The sequence below is a fragment of the Gorilla gorilla genome, chromosome 21 (assembly GCF_029281585.2).
Source record: "Gorilla gorilla gorilla isolate KB3781 chromosome 21, NHGRI_mGorGor1-v2.1_pri, whole genome shotgun sequence".
NCBI lineage: Eukaryota > Metazoa > Chordata > Mammalia > Primates > Hominidae > Gorilla > Gorilla gorilla.
Window position 1 is genome coordinate 46,030,677 of NC_073245.2, and position 18,936 is coordinate 46,049,612.

At 49.8% G+C, this 18,936-nt stretch overlaps 1 protein-coding gene across 1 annotated transcript in view; it reads left to right on the forward strand.

Annotated features, from left to right (window-relative positions):
• Window positions 1–11,672, forward strand: part of CHMP4B (charged multivesicular body protein 4B) — a 43,097-nt gene extending 31,425 nt beyond the window's left edge. The window contains exons 2-5 of the mRNA XM_055373338.2: window positions 5,772–5,949; window positions 8,256–8,370; window positions 9,385–9,511; window positions 10,805–11,672. Coding sequence (XP_055229313.1) covers window positions 5,772–5,949; window positions 8,256–8,370; window positions 9,385–9,511; window positions 10,805–10,869 — 485 coding nt within the window. The 3' untranslated portion in view covers window positions 10,870–11,672. The remainder of the gene's footprint in view (window positions 1–5,771; window positions 5,950–8,255; window positions 8,371–9,384; window positions 9,512–10,804) is intronic.
• The last annotated feature ends 7,264 nt before the right edge of the window (window positions 11,673–18,936 follow it).

The window sequence follows — 18,936 nt, forward strand, 5'->3', positions numbered from 1 at the left end:
AGAGTGGGAAAGCAGCAGCCCTCTTCCCTCCCAGCCCTGTACCTTCTGTTAGATGACTTCAAATGTAGACTCTGGGGTCTTCAGAAGGACTGTAGACACTGCCATTCATTTAGTGAGAGCATATTATTGGGCCCTCCTTCCCTCCATGCCTGAATTTCTCTATACTAGTAATGAGTGTATAGTTATGACTTCTTGGCATCTATTGAGGTGCCCTGGGCTATTTGCCCCTATACGAACGCCCCCAGATCTGGGACAGGCAGACTTGCCGTCCTCAGCAGCTTTTCAGAGAAGTCGTGTTTGACTAGGAGAAAGGAACGTCCTGTCTAGTTGTATCGAACCGATGTGTTCTCTAAAAATGGTTTCTGTAATCACTAACTGTTGCCTCACAGAAAGGGTTTCCATCCTGGGTGAACGTCTTTTTGACTGGTCTCTGCTTCTTAGGGTGTCTGTTCTGTATCCTTCCTCTAAATAGCTGTTTGGAGGGGCTAATGAAGCAACTGTCTGGAGACCAATGTTTATTTCAACATGGTTGGAGTTGTTTTTGCTTCAGCTTTCACAGCCAATAAAGCTGGTTATTAGATTCTGTAATTGCTGCTGTAATTACTCTCTTGGAACTGGCAAAGGCATAATTAAATATGGAGATTCCAAGGACTGTTTTTTCCCATCTAAAAGCAACCTCTTAAACTTCTATTGGCCTGGCTTAGATTTCAATTGTTAAAGCCATTGTGTTTATAAATGGCGCTGGGGGTTCTCTGGCAGAAGATGGGTTTCTTTAGACACCTCTTTTTTGAATATTTGATTTAGCTGAACAGCTTCTCTTTAACTCGGTACTTGTTTTTTAATCTAACCATCAGGAATCTGGAAAAGTTAAGGCAAAACATTAAGAACCAGTATATATTTAATATTTATGAAAACATTGGGTTGGTTACAGATAGAAGCAAATTTCTGTGGTCAGAAATAAGGTTGGCATGGAGGAAGTTTTACTAATTGTAATAGTATTCAAGAAGAATGGCGTTTTACTTGTGGAAGCACTCTAATACCTCTGAGCCTTTAGTTTGCCCTGTTACACCTCACCACCAGAGCCATGCATTTGTAAGATATAGGAGGTGGTTCAAGTGCTGTGAATATTTGTCTACATCTGTTTCTGCAGCCCAGATGCTGACCCCATGTCTATTTTCAAGGTAACTTTACTCATGAAGCATGTTTAGGTGTTTCTGTGGGGGAAAATTAATCATGTAGCCTTTCTCTTTGGAGTTCTAAACTAGTTGAGAAACACAGACAGCAGATGGATCTAGATAAGAAAAATCAACATCCTGGAGAGTTCACTGCGAAGAGGGGAAGAGGCTGTGTGAACCCTGCAGGCAGGAAGGGGAGTCCTGTGGGGATACCCAGGGACTGTCCCTCATACTGTTTGCTCAGGTCCTGTCCCCAGTATGAGAGAGCACACCTTACAGCCAGGTGCTTGCGGGAAGTCCCTGTTTTATGGGCCAGGAGGAATGCAGTGGAAAGATGCTGCCAGATGATTGTTCTAGCCTGTGTTTCAGTAAGACATCAATTCTGTGGGTCAGAGGTACACGGGAGATAAAATATGGGTGGATCCCCCATGAAGAACCCTGGATAGAATACATGAAAACCTTGTAAGACAAATGAAATTGCAGGTTCAATTTAGTAGATACTAAGCACTTACTGTGTATCAGTCATTGTGCTGGATTGCTGATCTGCAAAGATGAATAATATCAGCATTATTTCATTCGGGGTGGGGATGGGCTCTTGGTTTCCTCCCTGGTATATTTGCATATTTGCTTCCAGATCATTTATTTGGGGGATTTTAGAAGTGGGAGGTGGAGGTCAGAGGACGTTAGGATTGGCATACAAGGAGTCACTGCCAATGGAAAATATATTGGAGAAAAAGCAGTTCTAAATCTATGATGTTAATAGGGAAATAACTTTGGTTTTAAATATAAGAATGTAGCTGACTGTATAAAATCAGTTTCATAAGCATTTTACCAAGCTCCTGCTACACTCGGGATGCTGAAAAGCAAGGCAGCTCTGTCAAAGAGTGTTTGCTCTTTTTTTTTTTTGAGATGGAGTCTTGCTCTGTTGCCCAGGCTGGAGTGCAGTGTCGTGATCTCGGTTCTCTACAAGCTCCGCCTCCCGGGCTCATGCCATTCTCCTGCCTCAGCCTCCCAAGTGGCTCGGACCACAGGCGCCTGCCACCACACCCGGCTAATTTTTTTGTATTTTTTTAGTAGAGATGGGGTTTCACCGTGTTAGCCAGGATGGTCTCGATCTCCTGACCTTGTGATCCACCCGCCTTGGCCCCCCAAAGTGCTGGGACTACAGGCGTGAGCCACCGCGCCTGGCCGAGTGTTTGCTCTTATGAACGGTCTCAGAGTCACTTGCTGTCGTTCTGAGCCCATGAGGAAGAGCATAGAGCTGGGAGTTACACAGACTACTCCCCTCCTCACTTGGCAGAATGATGACTTGGGTGAGCTGCATCACCTTTCTGATCCCCAGTCTCCTTGTTCATTTGGGATCTCTGGATGATTAAATGAAATAGGAGGTGGAAGGGACTGCCGTTGCTTGTTCACCATCACGCAGCAGGCTCTTGGAAGGCCTTGGTGAATCTTTTTTTTCTCTCGCTCCCGAGATGGAGTCTTGCTCTGTTGCCCAGGCTGGAGTTCAGTGGCACGGTCTCAGCTCACTGCAGCCTCCGCCTCCTGGGTTCAAGCAATTCTCCTGCCTCCGCCTCCCGGGCAGCTGGGACTACAGGTGCATGCCACCATGTCCGGCTAATTTTTGTATTCTTAGTAGAGATGGGGTTTCACCATGGTGGCCAGGCTGGTCTTGAACTCCTGACCTCAGGTGATCCACCCACCTCGGCCTCCCAAAGTGGTGGGATTACAGGCGTGAGCCAGCATGCCTGGTATGGAAGGCCTTGGTGAATCTTAATGATGGGCTGGGCTGTGGGTGATGGAGCTGGCTGGAGGGGAGTTGGGAAAGGGGCACCTGTGGGACATTGGCACTTGATCTCGGAAGGATTCACAATCACTTGGTGATTAGAGTATGTCTAGGGTATGGCTTTTGTGGAAAAGGAACACAGCACCAAGGAAGTCACAGGAAGCAGGCCTGCAGCCCCACGCCCTGGGGCACTTACGGGACTCTCCCAGGACCTCTTCCCTCTGACATTACTGATGGCAAAGGCGGTTCTGTAGACCTTGTGCTAGGGCTCCCAGGACTTGGGCTTATGGAGAGAATTCTAACGTCTTGCCTCTGCAGGACCTGGCAGGCCATATTAAACCATATGGCAAAGGGAGCTACTGAGGATTTTTCAGCAAAGGAATGGTTGGATTTGCATTCCCTCTTCTGTGTTCCCACAGTCCCCATGTCACTTCCTGCATGACTGGACGATCCCTCCAGGGCAGTATCCTACCTTTTTCATTAAGTGGGGGGCATAACATAATGGCAGGGCAGGGACTTTGGGGTTCCATACCTGGTTTAAGTCCCCTCTCTGCCAGTTACCTGGGCTGAGTCACAGGACATCTCTGAACCTCAGTTTCCTTATCAACTAACCTTATCATCTAACCTTAAAGGGTTGCTATTTTGAGGCCCTTATGAAGTGAGCATGACTTAGTGCTAACAGAAGATGAGAGTGAAGGTCTTGAGGATCCCCTGGTGTGACTGCAGGATGGGTTTCTTGAAGTCTTGGGCCATTCCAGCATACATCAGAATCAAGGGAGATTACGGATTCAGTGGCTTTTCAGATTTTAATGAGGCACATCTCATTGTTGTTCAGATGTTTTACGAGTTCTCTTTATGTGTGTATGTATGTATTTTGGTCAGCATTTGTTGGAAAGACTGGCTGGGAGAAGTTTGCTGCTGCTTTTGGAGGAACTGTGTGCTATACGCAGGCCAAGCCGTTTTCCCTTGGCAAATGGTCCTTAGGACGGAATCCCAGGCCAACAGGGGTGTGAGTAGAAGGAGCATGGGACCTATTCATGTGACATATGGAGAAACCACAGCCTCATGGGGGAGGGGGTTTTGACCTCCAGTCTGCCCGAGATGGCTGTGGTCCAGAACTCCAGGACATGGGGGAGTGTGCATGCTGAGTGCATGTGTGTGTGAGGCTAGTGCTCCTGACCCAGCCCAGTCCAGCTCAGCCATTTCTTCTGACAGAGTCTGTGCTAAGCCTCCTTCCTAGCTTTTGATGCCCATTGCAGGGGAGCAAAAAATAGCTTCCCTTCTAGTTTCTTTGGCTGGGCTACAAACTGAATTGATATAAGACAGATTAACAAGAGAAAAACCATATTTAGTTACATATGTACATGTGGAAATCCCACAAAATATGAGACTTGAAGAAGAGTCAGATGCTTGAAGCTTATATAGCATCCTGAGCTACAGAAAAGAATAGGGGCTTGGGGGTTGTTGTGGGGGACACAACTTATGGGAGGGTGAGGGGAAGAATTACTTATGGTGAATAAAGGATGTGTTGTTATGCAGATAAAAGGTCTCTTAGGTAATAAAAGTTGTCTGGAGCAGCCCTCTTCCTGGCACAGATACTTTTAGTAATGTAGATTTTCTTCTTAGATGTACTGTTTTTTTTTTAAACAAAAGGACAGCTTTTTGAGCTACTCTAGTTTCTTAGAATAACCAGCTCAAAATATGCCAAAGAAGTATATTTTGGGGGTGGTATATTCTGGTCTCCTACAGTCATATTTTGGGGTGGTGTGTCCTGTGCCCCAACATCATCTAAGATGTGTGCTAAAGATATTTTTGGGTGTGAAGAGTGGAACTGAGACCGTGAGGGGAAGGAAATCTGGGTTTCAAGTTGGGAGATATGGTTTTGGTCCCAGTTCTGCCACAGATTCACCTTGGTCAAATTGCTTGCCTTGACTGGACCTTAACATGAGGTGATCTCCACAGCCTCAACGTGCTAGGAGGCCAAGGTAGATGATGCCACTGACCCAACCAAATGTCCAGACTCTAGGTTTGGCCGTGGCAAGGAGTTCTGTCTGGCTTTTTAGTTTAGTCTTGTTTTCGATGATGGAGGATGCTGTAGTAGCCATCTTCAGGCATGGGGCTTCTTGCTTTTGAATACATTTCCAGAAGGAAATTACTGGGTCAGAGGATAAGAACATCATGATGGTTGTTGCTGTGTGTTGCCATGTTACTTTTCGGGAGCATTGTAACAATTTACACAGTTGTTGGCTATGAGTGAAATAGCATTTTTAACCCAAACTGATCTAGTATTTGATATAGTCATTATATTTATGATTTCTTTAATTTAGGTGGCATAAAATAGTACTTTAAAGTTGCTTTATAATAATGGGAGCCGCTTTTTTTGAGGGGCATACACACTGATGAATGTGCAGGTGTTTACATACAGTATGTCATTTGCTGCTCACACTGACCCCATCTGGGAAGCCAAGTAGCTCACCTGAGTCTGTGAGCTGGGCTTTGACCCTAAGGGAGTTTGACCTCAGAGCATCTTCCTCGGGTGGCTGTCTATGCTTTGATTTGTGTGTGTGCGTGGTTACCCGAGGGTTGAACTTTTGGCTTGTGTGCTTGTTTACTGGCCGTGTTTTGAGGTATGTGAATTTTATGTTTTTGTAGAAAATTGAATGTGCTCTTTGTGTAGAATTTATGAACCCTCTGCTATAGTGGAAGCAACAACAGAGGTGCTTCCAGTAGAGTTGGGGAAAAGACTCAGTGACACTAGAACCTCACCCTGTGCCGGGACTCTCTGAAACCCTGTTTTCTCCCTCACGCAGCGGCCCTCCAGGCACTGAAGCGTAAGAAGAGGTATGAGAAGCAGCTGGCGCAGATCGACGGCACATTATCAACCATCGAGTTCCAGCGGGAGGCCCTGGAGAATGCCAACACCAACACCGAGGTGCTCAAGAACATGGGCTATGCCGCCAAGGCCATGAAGGCGGCCCATGACAACATGTACGTGTCCACCCGCCCCTGCGCCACAGGGCAGTGCTAGTCCCGGAATGCCTCGTACCCAGGCCATGGCCTTGGGCAGACGGATCCCTTGACTTACCTATTCGAGCACCTGAGTTTGTTTTAATTCTCATTCTTTTTTGGAACTCCGAAAATGGATGATGTGCCTTTGAAAGGAGATCTCATGGGATGTAAAAATACTTTCTGAGTAATTCAGGGTTATTGTGATGAGCATAGTTTCAAGCTGGAAAGGCCTTTAGAAGGTCCTCTTGTCCAGACCTGTGAATGTGAAGGTGGGGAAGCTGTGTCCCAGAGAGGGAAGCGGATTTGCCTTGTGTGACATGGGAGCTTGGTTAGAACTGGGATTAGAATCGGTGCCCATGATTTTTCCCTGATGCTGTCAGGGGCCCTGAAATGTGTGGTTCATCCAAGAGCTTTGGATCTCTCTGTTCCTATGTTTGCTTTTGATGGCGTTTTCTGCTTCCTCCCTTGCTCTCCGGCTGTAGCTGTCATTGACAGTGATCTTGCCCTCAGCAGTCCTTCTTCCCCTATATGGCTACCTCTCATGGCAGTGGCCTAAGAAACTAGATAACCAAGCTTGTTACAGTTGTAACTAAAGGCCAAGGTAAGGAGGCTCCAAATGAAGGCCTCTCTCATGAATACAGTCTGCATTTGGGCTGGGCGAGGTGGCTCACGCCTATAATTCCAGCACTTTGGGAGGCTGAGGCAGGGAGTTCACCTGAGGTCAGGAGTTCGAGACCAGCCTGGCCAACATAGTTGAAACCCCATCTCTACTAAAAATACAAAAATTAGCTGGATGTTGTGGCATGCGCCTGTAATCCCAGCTACTGGCGGCTGAGGCAGGAGAATCGTTTGAACCCAGGAAGTGGAAGTTGCAGTGAGCCAAAATTGCACCACTGCACTCCAGCCTGGGCGACAGAGTGAGACTCTATCTCAATTAAAAAAAAAAAAAAAAAATTAAAAAATCTGCATTTGTTGTAGTGCTTAGATTTGGCAGCATATATTTGGGGGTGCTAGGTGCCTTTTTTGCTTCCTTTTGGGTACTCAGCTGTGCTGTCCAATGGGTGGGAAAATGCACCCTATGGGCTTGCCATCTGTTTTTGTAAATAAAGTTTTATTATTATTTGAGACAAGGTCTTGCTGTGTCTGTCACCTGGGCTGGAATGCTGTGGCCCAATCCTAGCTCACTGCACCCTCAAAATCCTGGGCTCAAGCCATCCTCTCACTTCAGCCTCCTGAGTAGCTCAGACTACAGGTGTGTGACATTATGCCTGGCTAATTTTTAAAATTTTCTGCAGGGATGGGGTCTCACTCTGTTGCCCAGACTGGTCTCAAACTCCTGGCCTCAAGTGATCCTCCCTCCTGGGCCTCTCAAAGTTTTGGGATTACAGGTGTGAGTCACTGTGCCTAGCCTTAAAAGTTTTATTGAAATACAGTCATGCCTCTTAATTTACATATTGTCTGTGGCAGCTTTTGTGCTACGCAGCAGGTTTAAGTATTTGCAACAGAGACTGTCTGGCCATAAATTCTAAAGTGTTTACTGTCTGGCCCTTTGCAGAAAAAGCTTGCTGATCTTGCTCTAGAAATGTGAGGTTGCAGGAGAAGTAGCCTTCAAATAAGTGAGGTTTTGTCTGAGGGTGGATGTTCATTGGACCGAGCTGCTTGAATGAGAACCATATATGCCTCATTTCTGTGTTCTCCTGGAAACCTAGCAGAGTGCAGCTCATTAAATACTGTGCAAATGTTGACGTATATGTGTATATATTGGCTTGAGTAAATATAGGTTTATATGATTGTCAGTGTGTAGAAGAAAATTCTGCATATTTGCGGAATTTGCCTTTCCTTTGGGGTCCTAGAGGATTCATAGGTGGACTGAGTAGATGGAAGGCCCATTAGACGGCATGGCTGTCTTCTGTGATTTGTGCTTTTACTTCCCCCTGTACAGAGTTACCCTTGGACTTGAAAAAGAGCTATTGGCCCAGGAGTTAAAGCCCTGCGGTCTTAATCTGATACCTTTACTAATTTGTATGTAGGACCTTGATAGTACCACCTGTAGGATGTTGGACTGGGTAGTGTCTTAAAGACATTCCCATCCCCTTGAGTCTATGATTCTCTATTTTAAAGGGGACGAGGCAATAATGCCAATTAACCCCTCACAGGGAGTCATTGCAGGGGGTGTGGCTGGGAAGCTGATTGTGTGGGGCCCAGTTTCTGCTCCTGCCTTGCCTTGCAGGCCCTCTTTACGCAGCCTAATCGATTGATATGATACCTGTCCATTGCATTTGAAGGGACATCGATAAAGTTGATGAGTTAATGCAGGACATTGCTGACCAGCAAGAACTTGCAGAGGAGATTTCAACAGCAATTTCAAAACCTGTAGGGTTTGGAGAAGAGTTTGACGAGGTGAGTAGTTTTGTACAGATCCCATAAGCTTCACAAATGATACGCTGAGGCTGTCCCTTGATGTGCTCTTGAAGGCTCTCAGGCAGGGAGCATTTGGACTTGGACAGAGACAGGGCATGGTGTTAACCCTCCCTGAATTCTGCATTTTGAGGGGCACTTTCTCTATTTGGGGTAGAAGCTTAGGTAGAGTAAAGAAACATTCATCAGGACCCTTCAGCAGGCTTCAGGTCACTAACTGATTTGAACAAGTAGCTAGCCTGCACCTTTCCAGGGTGGGCCCTGGCACAGAGCTGGGCAGCAGAGATGACCATGCCCTGGAGAAGTTCACAGGATTTTCCCTGAGACAGCTCCAGCATGAGGGAAAGGTAGAGCAAGGAGGGGGCACTTACCCCTGACGCGGGGTATCTGTCTAGATCTCGGCCATCTGCCAGTTTCTGCTGTAGCAGTTTGGGACCTTGAGTCTCTTAGGTTTTTAAAATACGGTACCAGCCCCTGTTGAAGGTACTTCACTGTGTGCTAGATTTGTGTCTCCTGAAGGTCAGGTCCTTTCTGCTGGACCTTTGTTTGTGCTTTCTGACCCCTGCTGTATAACCGAGAAAACAGCGTGCAGCTCTTACCTTTGGCTCTCAACACCAGGGTTTTCATGTTTTCACACTGGAGTTCGATGGATGAATCGAGTTCATTTCAAATCAGCAAACATTTCTGAGCATTCACTCGTGTGCCCAGCTCTGAGCCAAATAAATAGGAAGGCAAAGATATGATCCCCTCTCCCAGATGCTCACAGTCTAGTGCAGGACACCAGAGGTCTACATCAGTGATGTGCAGCAGTGATACGTTCCCCAGTAGAAGCTGCTTTAGGATATTTGAATCACAGGGTCTGGAACCTGGAGTTCACCTCCCCGCAGACCTTCTCAGAGGGGTGTGTGTCTCCATGAGCATTAATTAGGTAGGAGGCATGACCGTGGGGGCTGGGATTCCCAGGGAGGGCACTCACTTTGTGTTTCCTTTTACTAGGATGAGCTCATGGCAGAATTAGAAGAACTAGAACAGGAGGAACTAGACAAGAATTTGCTGGAAATCAGTGGACCCGAAACAGTCCCTCTACCAAATGTTCCCTCTATAGCCCTACCATCAAAACCCGGTGAGTGCTTCTAGAGTCATGGCACACTGTGAGATCATGTGGCGGGTGATCTTGTGGTCGGTTGGCTTTGGTTTGTGGTCGGTTGGCTTTGGTTTGTGGTCAGTTGGCTTTGGTCTGTGTCCTGAGCTTGCCCAAGATTGAGAACCAGACAGGATCCATTGTAGTGGCCACAGAGGCCATGTCACCTGGCTTTTTCTGGTTTCTCTCTGGAACAGGGTTTCTTAATCTTGACGCTATGGACATGGCCAGATACCTCTCTGGGCCGAGAGATGGAGGGTGGGGGCGGGGTTGTCCGGTGCACTGTGGATGTTCAGCACCATCCCTGGCCTCTGCTAGATGCCAGTAGCAACCGCCATGAGTTATGTCAACCAAAAATGTCTTCAGACATGGCCAGATGTCCCTTGGTAGGGGTTGGGAGGATCACCCCCAGTTGAGAGCCTCTTTTCTAGATGATTTTCCTATTTCACTAAAGAAGAGAAAGTTCAAGGCACTGTGAGAAGGTGTGAGAGCATGAGTCCAGGACAGCTCTTTCCCCGCCCCCTCTAGTATCCTGTGCTGTGCACACCTGCAAAAGCCCCGGCCCCTAGAGGCAGCCCCTGGGGGAAGGAAGCAGCTTTGATTCCTTTAGAGACCTGATTCTATAAAACCTTCATTTCCTCCCTTCATTTCTTCCCTTCCCCCATCCCCTTGCACAATATTTCACCCCCAGGTAGAAGTAATCCACACAGAACTTCTAGAAAAAGCGAGGCAATTTGATGTGGCATGAGAGAGAACCCTGGGGGCAGTGCATGACCAGCTGTGGTCACCTCCCTCTCCCATGTATAAAGAGGAAACGGCCCCCTCAAGTAGAGTCAGCTGCCTGGAGTCCTGTGTAGGCAGAGGCCGTCCAGCAAGCCTCCTGGAGCTGTGTGGCCATGAGTCAAGCCACTTGAGGTGGAGTTGGGGGTTGGCAAGGATTAGATCTCTTGTGGGGTTCTTCCCACTCTCCTCCCACCTTGCAGGCTCTGGGACCGAAGCCTCGTGGGAATCCTGAGGGCCTCTGTGTAGAGTCCTTGTTTTGTCTGGGCCTGCTGGAGGCGGAGGGTGGGTGCTGCCAAACTGTGCTTGGTTTTCCAGAGTTGTATGTCGCAGCTTTTAGGCACCAAGGAGCAGTCTCCCTACAGCCTGGAGAGGAGGCTGGCCACAGGGCAGGGCTGTTTGACAGACACCATGGAGCACAGGCAGCCCTCATTTCTGGCCAGAACATGTTGAACGCACCAGTCATCCTAAATAGCCTTTTCTGTCTTCACACAGCCAAGAAGAAAGAAGAGGAGGACGACGACATGAAGGAATTGGAGAACTGGGCTGGATCCATGTAACGGGTCCAGTGCTGGCTGGGCCCAGACAGACTGTTGTGGCCTGCGCAGCGAGCAGGCGTGTGCGTGTGTGGGGCAGGCAGGATGTGGTGCAGGCAGGTTCCATCGCTCTCGACTCTCACTCCAAAGCAGTAGGGCCGCGTTGCTGCTCATTCTCTGCATAGCATGGTCTGCACCTGGGGGATGGGCGGGGGGAGGGGGGCGGGCGGGGTGGGAAGTGCCTGCTGTTTATAATGTTGAATTTCTGTAAAATAAACTGTATTTGCAAATCCAACATTGAGCTTCTGGACTACGCTGACTCCACTGCTGAATCCTCAATGGAAAGGGTCGACCGGTTGCAGTTGAAATGACCTGAAATGTAGCCTCTGTCCTTGTAAGTTAGTTGACTTGCCGCACATCTCTTTGTGTACTTGTACGGTACTGGCAGAAAAGTCATTTTTCAAAAGCCATAGGCTTTTCCTTGCCCTTAGCTGTAATAATGCATCTGATTTTGATTTCCTCCAGAGCTGTGTTTCTGTCCATCATCTGTGTATTGGCCCTGTGTTTACCACTCTGGCCCACTCCTCACCCCCTTGCTCCCCTGGTCTTCTGGAGTTTGTGACATTGATTTGAAATGGATGGTGTTCTCTTGAGAGCAAGTGAGATTGTTAGAATTAAGTTCCAGCTATACAGTTTTCTAACATAGCTATAAGGTCCTTGTTGCTGTTTGTGATAACTGATAGATAACTCATTGGAAACGTGCATACATTTATATTCAGATGAAATTATGGTTTGCACTGTCTATTAAATATCTCGATTAATTTTCATACTTTGCTGTTGTGTTTAATCTATCATTTGCCTCGGGAGCTGACCCTTTCCAGACCAGCAAGGTGTACAGTGGAGTCTGGAAACATGGAAGACTTAACCATGACATGTGTCAACAGTTTGAACCAAAGAGCAGAGCTTGTCTCACCAGAAGTCTGTTCAAGTCCTAGATTGGCCCTCACCTTGCCTGGGGACTCTCTGGGTACAGTTCAGGGTGAGTTGGTTCTTGGGCACTTCAGGGTCTTCCCTATTTCTTCTCTGCCAGTGTCCATGGGCAGTGCCAGCAGGAGCCTTACTGTTGGAAGCCATGGTGCTCCCATCAGACAAGGCTCATCAGGAACATTGAAGAAATGGCCGTTCTCATGGGGAGGAAGTGTAGGGCACTAACTGAGAGTCTAGGACACAGAGGTCACCTCAGGACTGCTGAGACTCAACATACGACTCTGGCCCAGCCCCTTCCACTCTGTCCCCTTTTCTTTGGTCTTGTATCCCCTTGAGAGTGTGATGCATGCTGTGGACCCTCTTCAGAAAGGTAGATCTCTACGTATTTATCCTTAATTTTGCATGCAAATTTGCAGTATTGAGAGGACACCCCTGTCCCCCTGTGCTCACTCCCAAACCTTTTAAAGTAAAACCAACCTGAGTTCATAATGAGACACCATCATTGCTCACTGGGTGCCCTGGGGCAAGTTGCCTACCCTCCCTGGGGCTCCTGTTCTCACCTGGAAAGCAAGGGGATGGGAACAGATCAGTCCTGAGGTCCTGTCTGTGTTGAGCGGCTCATGCCCTGTCCCTCACCCCTCATTGCGTCATCCCAGGGCTGCCACACTTAGAACTGGGAGGGACTTGAAGACAGTGGCTTAAAAATTCCTGACTTGTGTGGAGGTTGGGTCTGGCTAGTCTCAGAAGCTCTTTCACTTCAAGACAAATCTAGTGGCAGTGCTTGCTGCCAGCTTCCACCCCCTCAGCCTGCAGCTGGTGTGGCCTCTGGGTATCGCTGGTGTGGGAGACCCAGTGGACTTTTTTTTTTTTTTGGAGATGGAGTCTTGCTCTGTCGCCCAGGCTGGAGTGCAGTGGCACGATCTCGGCTCACTGAAAGCTCTGCCTCCCGGGTTCACGTCATTCTCCTACCTCAGCCTCCTGAGTAGCTGGGACAACAGGCGCCCACCACCATGCCTGGCTAATTGTTTCTATTTTTAGTAGAGATAGGGTTTCACTATGTTAGTCAGGATGGTCTCGATCTCCTGACCTCATGATCCGCCCACCTCGGCCTCCCAAAGTGCTGGGATTACAGGCGTGAGCCACCGCGCCCGGCCCCCAGTGGACTTTCTTAAGCTCTTCTCATCAGCTGTTACAGGGCGTCTTGCCCTAGGTCTGTGTGAGGGGAACTTGCAGACTCAACCCTCCAGCTCTGGTGAACCCAGAAGTGAACCCAGAAGCCAGGTCCAGGGCAGGGCCTGTGACTCCTCTGAGCAATAGCTGCTTCTTTCTACTGAGTGTAGGTCTTGTGCCAGGGCCTGTGGAGCACAGTGTGCAGTAACACCCAGCCCCTCTCCTGTTCTCAGGAGCTTCTTGGGGCCAGAGAGAGAAGTTACTGAGTCAGGATTCCTTGGCTACAAGCAACAGAAGCCTCAACCCACTGGTATAAGCAATGGAGACATTTACTTATTTATGAAAACTTAGTCAACAGATATTTATTGAGCACCTACTGTGTGCTAAGTACTGTTCAAGGCGCCAGGAGTACAGGTATCAGAGTCCCTGCCCTCAAGGTGGTTACAGTCTAAAAATCTCAGGACAAGAAATCTTGGTGGTGGGGCGAGGGGGTGGTTCTGGATTTGGGGTAGTGGCTGAACCATGTCTGCAAGAACCAGGTTCTTTGCATCCTTCTGCTCTGGCACCCTGCACACATAGAGGCTTTTTCCTTTTTTTTTTTTTTTTTTTGAGACAGGGTCTCACTTTGTCACCCAGGCTTGGGTACAGTGCTGTAATCATGGCTTACTGCAGCCTCAAACTTCTGGGCTCAAGCAATCCTCCCACCTCAGCCTCCTGAGTAGCTGGCACACGCCACTACTCCCAGCTAATTTTTAAATTTTCTGTAGAGAGGGAGTCTCACGATGTTGCCTAGGCTGATCTTGGACTCCTGGGCTCAAGCGATGCTCCCACCTCGGCCTCCCAAGGTGCTGGGTTTACAGGAGTGAGCCACCGCACCTGGCTGGAAGTCTTGCTGTCTCTTGGTTGTGAGATGGCCCTTCCTCACATGCCCAGTGTCAAGAAGCAGCAGGCCCAGCACCCGCCAGCTTTTCCTTCACCTGAGCCCATGTTAACAGGCCAGGTTTCCCCAGAGTCATCTTACAACTTGTCCCTTATGCCTCATGGACCATAACTGTCGCATTGCCACTTCTTGCTGCAAGGGAGTCTGGAATGTTTGTACGGGACAAAAGGGACAAATAGGGCTCTCCTGTAGGGCTAGGGGTGGAGCCTCCCTTCCCTGAATATATTAATGTCCACTTACTTGATGCTTAATAGAATTGGGCTTCTGTTAAGAAGGAAGAAGGAGGGATAGTTGCTGAGTAGGTGGCACCGACAGTGTGCACCATGGAGGCAGAACCAAGTGCTACCAGTTTCTTCCAAAAAGTGGATCTGATCATGACACTTGGTCCTTTCGAATCCCTCAGTCTGCCTCCATCCTCTCCTGTTCTGGGCAGACTAAAGGTGCATCACCATTATCCAAGGAGCTTGTGAAAAATCCCGAGCTGGGTGGAGACTCAAGAATTGCATTTTCACTGCTGGGTGTGCGATGGCTCACACCTGTAATCCAGCACTTTGGGAGGCTGAGGCAGGTGGACCGCTTGAGGCCAGGAGTTCGAGACCAGCCTGGCCAACATGGTGAAACCTCGTCTCTACTGAAAATACAAAAATTAGCCAGGCATGGTGGCACATGCCTGTAATCCCAGCTACTCGGGAGGCTGAGGCAGGAGGATTGCTTGAACCCGGGAAGCAGAGGTTGCAGTGAGCTGAGATTGCACCACTGTACTCCATCCAGCCTGGGCAACAGAGTGAGACTCTGTCTCAAAAAAAAAATTGCATTTTCACAAACTCCTGAGGTAATTCCGATGTAGGTGGGCTGGAGCCCACACTCGAACACTCAACGTTGACAGGATCAAGTCCTCAGAATGGCTAACTTGACCTCATGACCTGGCCCCCATTTTCATTTCCCTTTGAACCCCAAATCCTGTTATCCAGACTTCCCTGTCTCTTGGAGCATGTGCTCTATCCCTGTGGCCCTTCCCTCCTGGACACAGCCCTCCCTGTCCTGCAAAAGCTGCTGCTTCCTCCTCCGCTGCCCACCTGTCAACGCTGTCTCTTCATCATTTCCCACTCCCTTACCAGATGGCGAGGTCACTGTACTTCCTGGCCCCTAGGTCCACCTGGCACAGATCAGGTACGAAGACATTTATGTGAACACCGGTGTGGTGGAAAGTCAGAGGGAAGTACTGTCGCCAGGGTGTGCCAGGAGGAGGTGGGATCTGAGCTTGCACGTGAAGGAGCAGATTTTCCACGTATGCCTGTGAGGCGGAGCACCGTAGACCAAGGGAACCTGCTGAGGGAGACACGGCAGGGAGGCCAGGGGCTGCTTTGGGAGGAGTTGGCTGGAGGAAGGGGCTTGCTTGGAGTGGGTGGGAGGTAGAACTGAAGAGGGAGGCTGGAGCTAGATGGGATGGAGGGCATGAGACTAAGGCAATTGCAGGCAGGCAGGAAAGGACGGGAGGAAAGGGAAGGAGGAAGGAAAGAAGGAACAGAAAACAGAAAGAAAGGGAGAAAGGAAATTAGGTTCTCAGGCAATAATTTGGGGCCAGGAGAGGATAGAGATGAAACTTCTCAGGTTGCCTTCCATTTCCCTCAGTGATGTGAAGACAGCTTTGCAGCAGCTGTGATCCTGTGGAGTCAAACCTCACTGCTCCAAGTAGAGACAACACCAGGCAGGTGTGCGGCCAGGCCACCTCAGCAGCCTGTAATGTGGACACACCAACTTCAGTTAAAACAGCAAATGTATTTTCTCACAGTTCAAGGGATCAGAAGTCCAAAATCTAGGTATCAGCAGAGCGTCTGGTGGAGGAGGATCCTCTTTGGCCCTTGTGGCTTCTGGTAGCTCCCAGCATTCTTGGGTGCTCCTTGGCCGGCTGCTGCATCGTCCCAAACTCTGCCTCCACCTCCACATGGCCTTCTCTGTGTCCTTTTCTGTCTCTTATAAGGATGCCTGTCATTGCATTTGGAGCTCACTCTAATCTAATATGATTTCATTGTGATCCTCACCTTAGTTACATCTGCAAAGACTCCATTTCCAAATAAGGTCCCATTCTGAGGGTTCGGGTGGGTGTGAATTTTGGGGGACATTATTCAACCCACTCTAGCTGTGAGCTGGGGGCCTATAAGCCCGCAGCAGGGTGGAGAGAGCTCAGTGGGGCAGACACAGGAAGCACAGGTCTCGCGAGCCCCATGTGCTGGATGTGAAGCCCAAGGCTCAGAGAAGCTCCAGGGCCCACTGCTAATCAGTGACAGTGAAGAAGCCATGGGTTCCTTAGCTCGTGAAAGCCATTCATTCATTCTACAAACATGTTTTGGGTACTTCTATGCCAGCTGTCTGGAAGCTCACAGTTTGGTGGGAAAATTAGAAAGGCCGTAGCCATCCACTTCATCATCATCACCACCACAGGCTGGGTCCTCTCTGTAGTGAGTCCCACTGGGAAGAGGGCTCCTGGCTTAGGAGGGTTTGTGGGAGGAGATGATATCTCAGCCAAGATCGGAGGCTGATGAGTTCTCAGCAGGGGAAAAGATGTAACAATAGAGAGGTCGGAGGGTAGTTCAATGCCTGTGCAAGAAAGGCCTGGAGCCACCCTTGGCCTGCTTGTGAACTCCAGATGACCCATGACACACAGTCACCAGACCTGCAGTAAACATTTACGAAATGAAATTACAGATGAGGAGGCCGAGGCGCCAAGGTGCTTCCAAGTGTCACAGCCAAGTACCAGCAGAGCAAATTCATGAACCCAGCTTCCCTGTCTCCCCATCCACGTCTCTTCCAGTCTGGCCTGGGCACCCCGCCTCAGAAACTGCTTCCTTCCTTCCTGCTCAGCTGTATGCTGGCCTTGCCCAGACCGCAGAGGAGCCAGGTGGAGCTGGGTTAGACACGCAAGACTTTGGGTCTTGCAGCTGAGACTCTGCACCAATCCCAGGCTAGATTTCCATGAGGCACTAGCTAAACTGGTCCAAATTCCCGCAGAGTAGCTCTGAGGGAGAAGCAGAGGAGAAGGATCCCCCTTCAGAGTAGAAACATTTAGGGAACATACACGAAGAACACACAATCTGTACCTTCTCACTGAACCCACACAAGAACTATTTCAGGGCAGAACCATTCGTTAACCCATTTTGCAGCAGAGAAAGGCCAGGCTCAGAGAGATAAAGTGATTTGTCCAAAGCCACAGTTGTGGAGTCACAAGAATCCAGTCACACACATACCTCCTCCCCAGGCCTTCCCTGTTGCTGTGGTGGGGGAGGAGCCGGGTCACAGAGATGCATCCCTGACTCCCTTAGAAGGTGTTGACCCTGAATGTGACCAAACGCTGGGATTTTAGAGGCCAGCTCTCTCCCATGGCAACTTCCTACTGACAGTGAAAAGGCCACAGGCAACAGGACCTGGGATCACCCAGGGTCACCTGGAATGGAGCGGCAGGGTCAGCCACGCAGAAGAGTCGGGGCTCCTGTCTTTTCCACAAGGGGCTGATGAGGGGATCCCCTCTGGGGCTGGGTCTCCCTTCCCACCCTGAGGACCTGTCTGTTTTCTTTTTTTTTTTTTTTATTGATCATTCTTGGGTGTTTCTCGCAGAGGGGGATTTGGCAGGGTCATACGACAATAGTGGAGGGAAGGTCAGCAGATAAACAAGTGAACAAAGGTCTCTGGTTTTCCTAGGCAGAGGACCCTGTGGCCTTCCGCAGTGTTTGTGTCCCTGGGTACTTGAGATTAGGGAGTGGTGATGATTCTTAATGAGCATGCTGCCTTCAAGCATCTGTTTAACAAAGCACATCTTGCACCGCCCTTAATCCATTTAACCCTGAGTGGACACAGCACATGTTTCAGAGAGCACAGGGTTGGGGGTAAGGTCACAGATCAACAGGATCCCAAGGCAGAAGAATTTTTCTTAGTACAGAACAAAATGAAAAGTCTCCCATGTCTACTTCTTTCTACACAGACACGGCAACCATCCGATTTCTCAATCTTTTCCCCACCTTTCCCCCCTTTCTATTCCACAAAACCGCCATTGTCATCATGGCCCGTTCTCAATGAGCTGTTGGGTACACCTCCCAGACGGGGTGGTGGCCTGGCAGAGGGGCTCCTCACATCCCAGTAGGGGCGGCCGGGCAGAGGCGCCCCTCACCTCCCGGACTGGGCGGCTGGCTGGGCGGGGGGCTGAGCCCCACCTCCCTCCCGGATGGGGTGGCTGCCGGGCGGAGACGCTCCTCACTTCCCAGACGGGGTGGCTGCCGGACGGAGGGGCTCCTCACTTCTCAGACAGGGCGGTTGCCAGGCGGAGGGTCTCCTCACTTCTCAGACGGGGCGGCCGGGCAGAGCCGCTCCTCACCTCCCAGACAGGGTCGCGGCCGGGCAGAGGCGCTCCCCACATCTCAGACGATGGGCGGCAGGGCAGAGACGCTCCTCACTTCCTAGATGGGATGGCTGCTGGGCACAGATGCTCCTCACTTTCCAGACTGGGCAGCCAGGCAGAGGGGCTCCTCACGTCCCAGACGATGGGCGGCCGGGCAGAGACGCTCCTCACTTCCCAGACGGGGTGGCGGCTGGGCAGAGGCTGCAATCTCGGCACTTTGGGAGGCCAAGGCAGGCGGCTGGGAGGTGGAGGTTGTAGCGAGCCGCGATCACGCCACTGCACTCCAGACTGGGCACCATTGAGCACTGAGTGAACCAGACTCTGTCTGCAATCCCGGCACCTCGGGAGGCCGAGGCTGGCGGATCACTCGCGGTTAGGAGCTGGAGACCAGCCCGGCCAACACAGCGAAACCCCGTCTCCACCAAAAAAGTACGAAAACCAGTCGGGGTGGCGGCACGCGCCTGCAATCGCAGGCACTCGGCAGGCTGAGGCAGGAGAATCAGGCAGGGAGGTTGCAGTGAGCCGAGATGGCAGCAGTGGACCTGTCTGTTTTCACCCAGACAATCTCACTGATTGTCTGACAAAGTAAAGAAGCAAATGAATT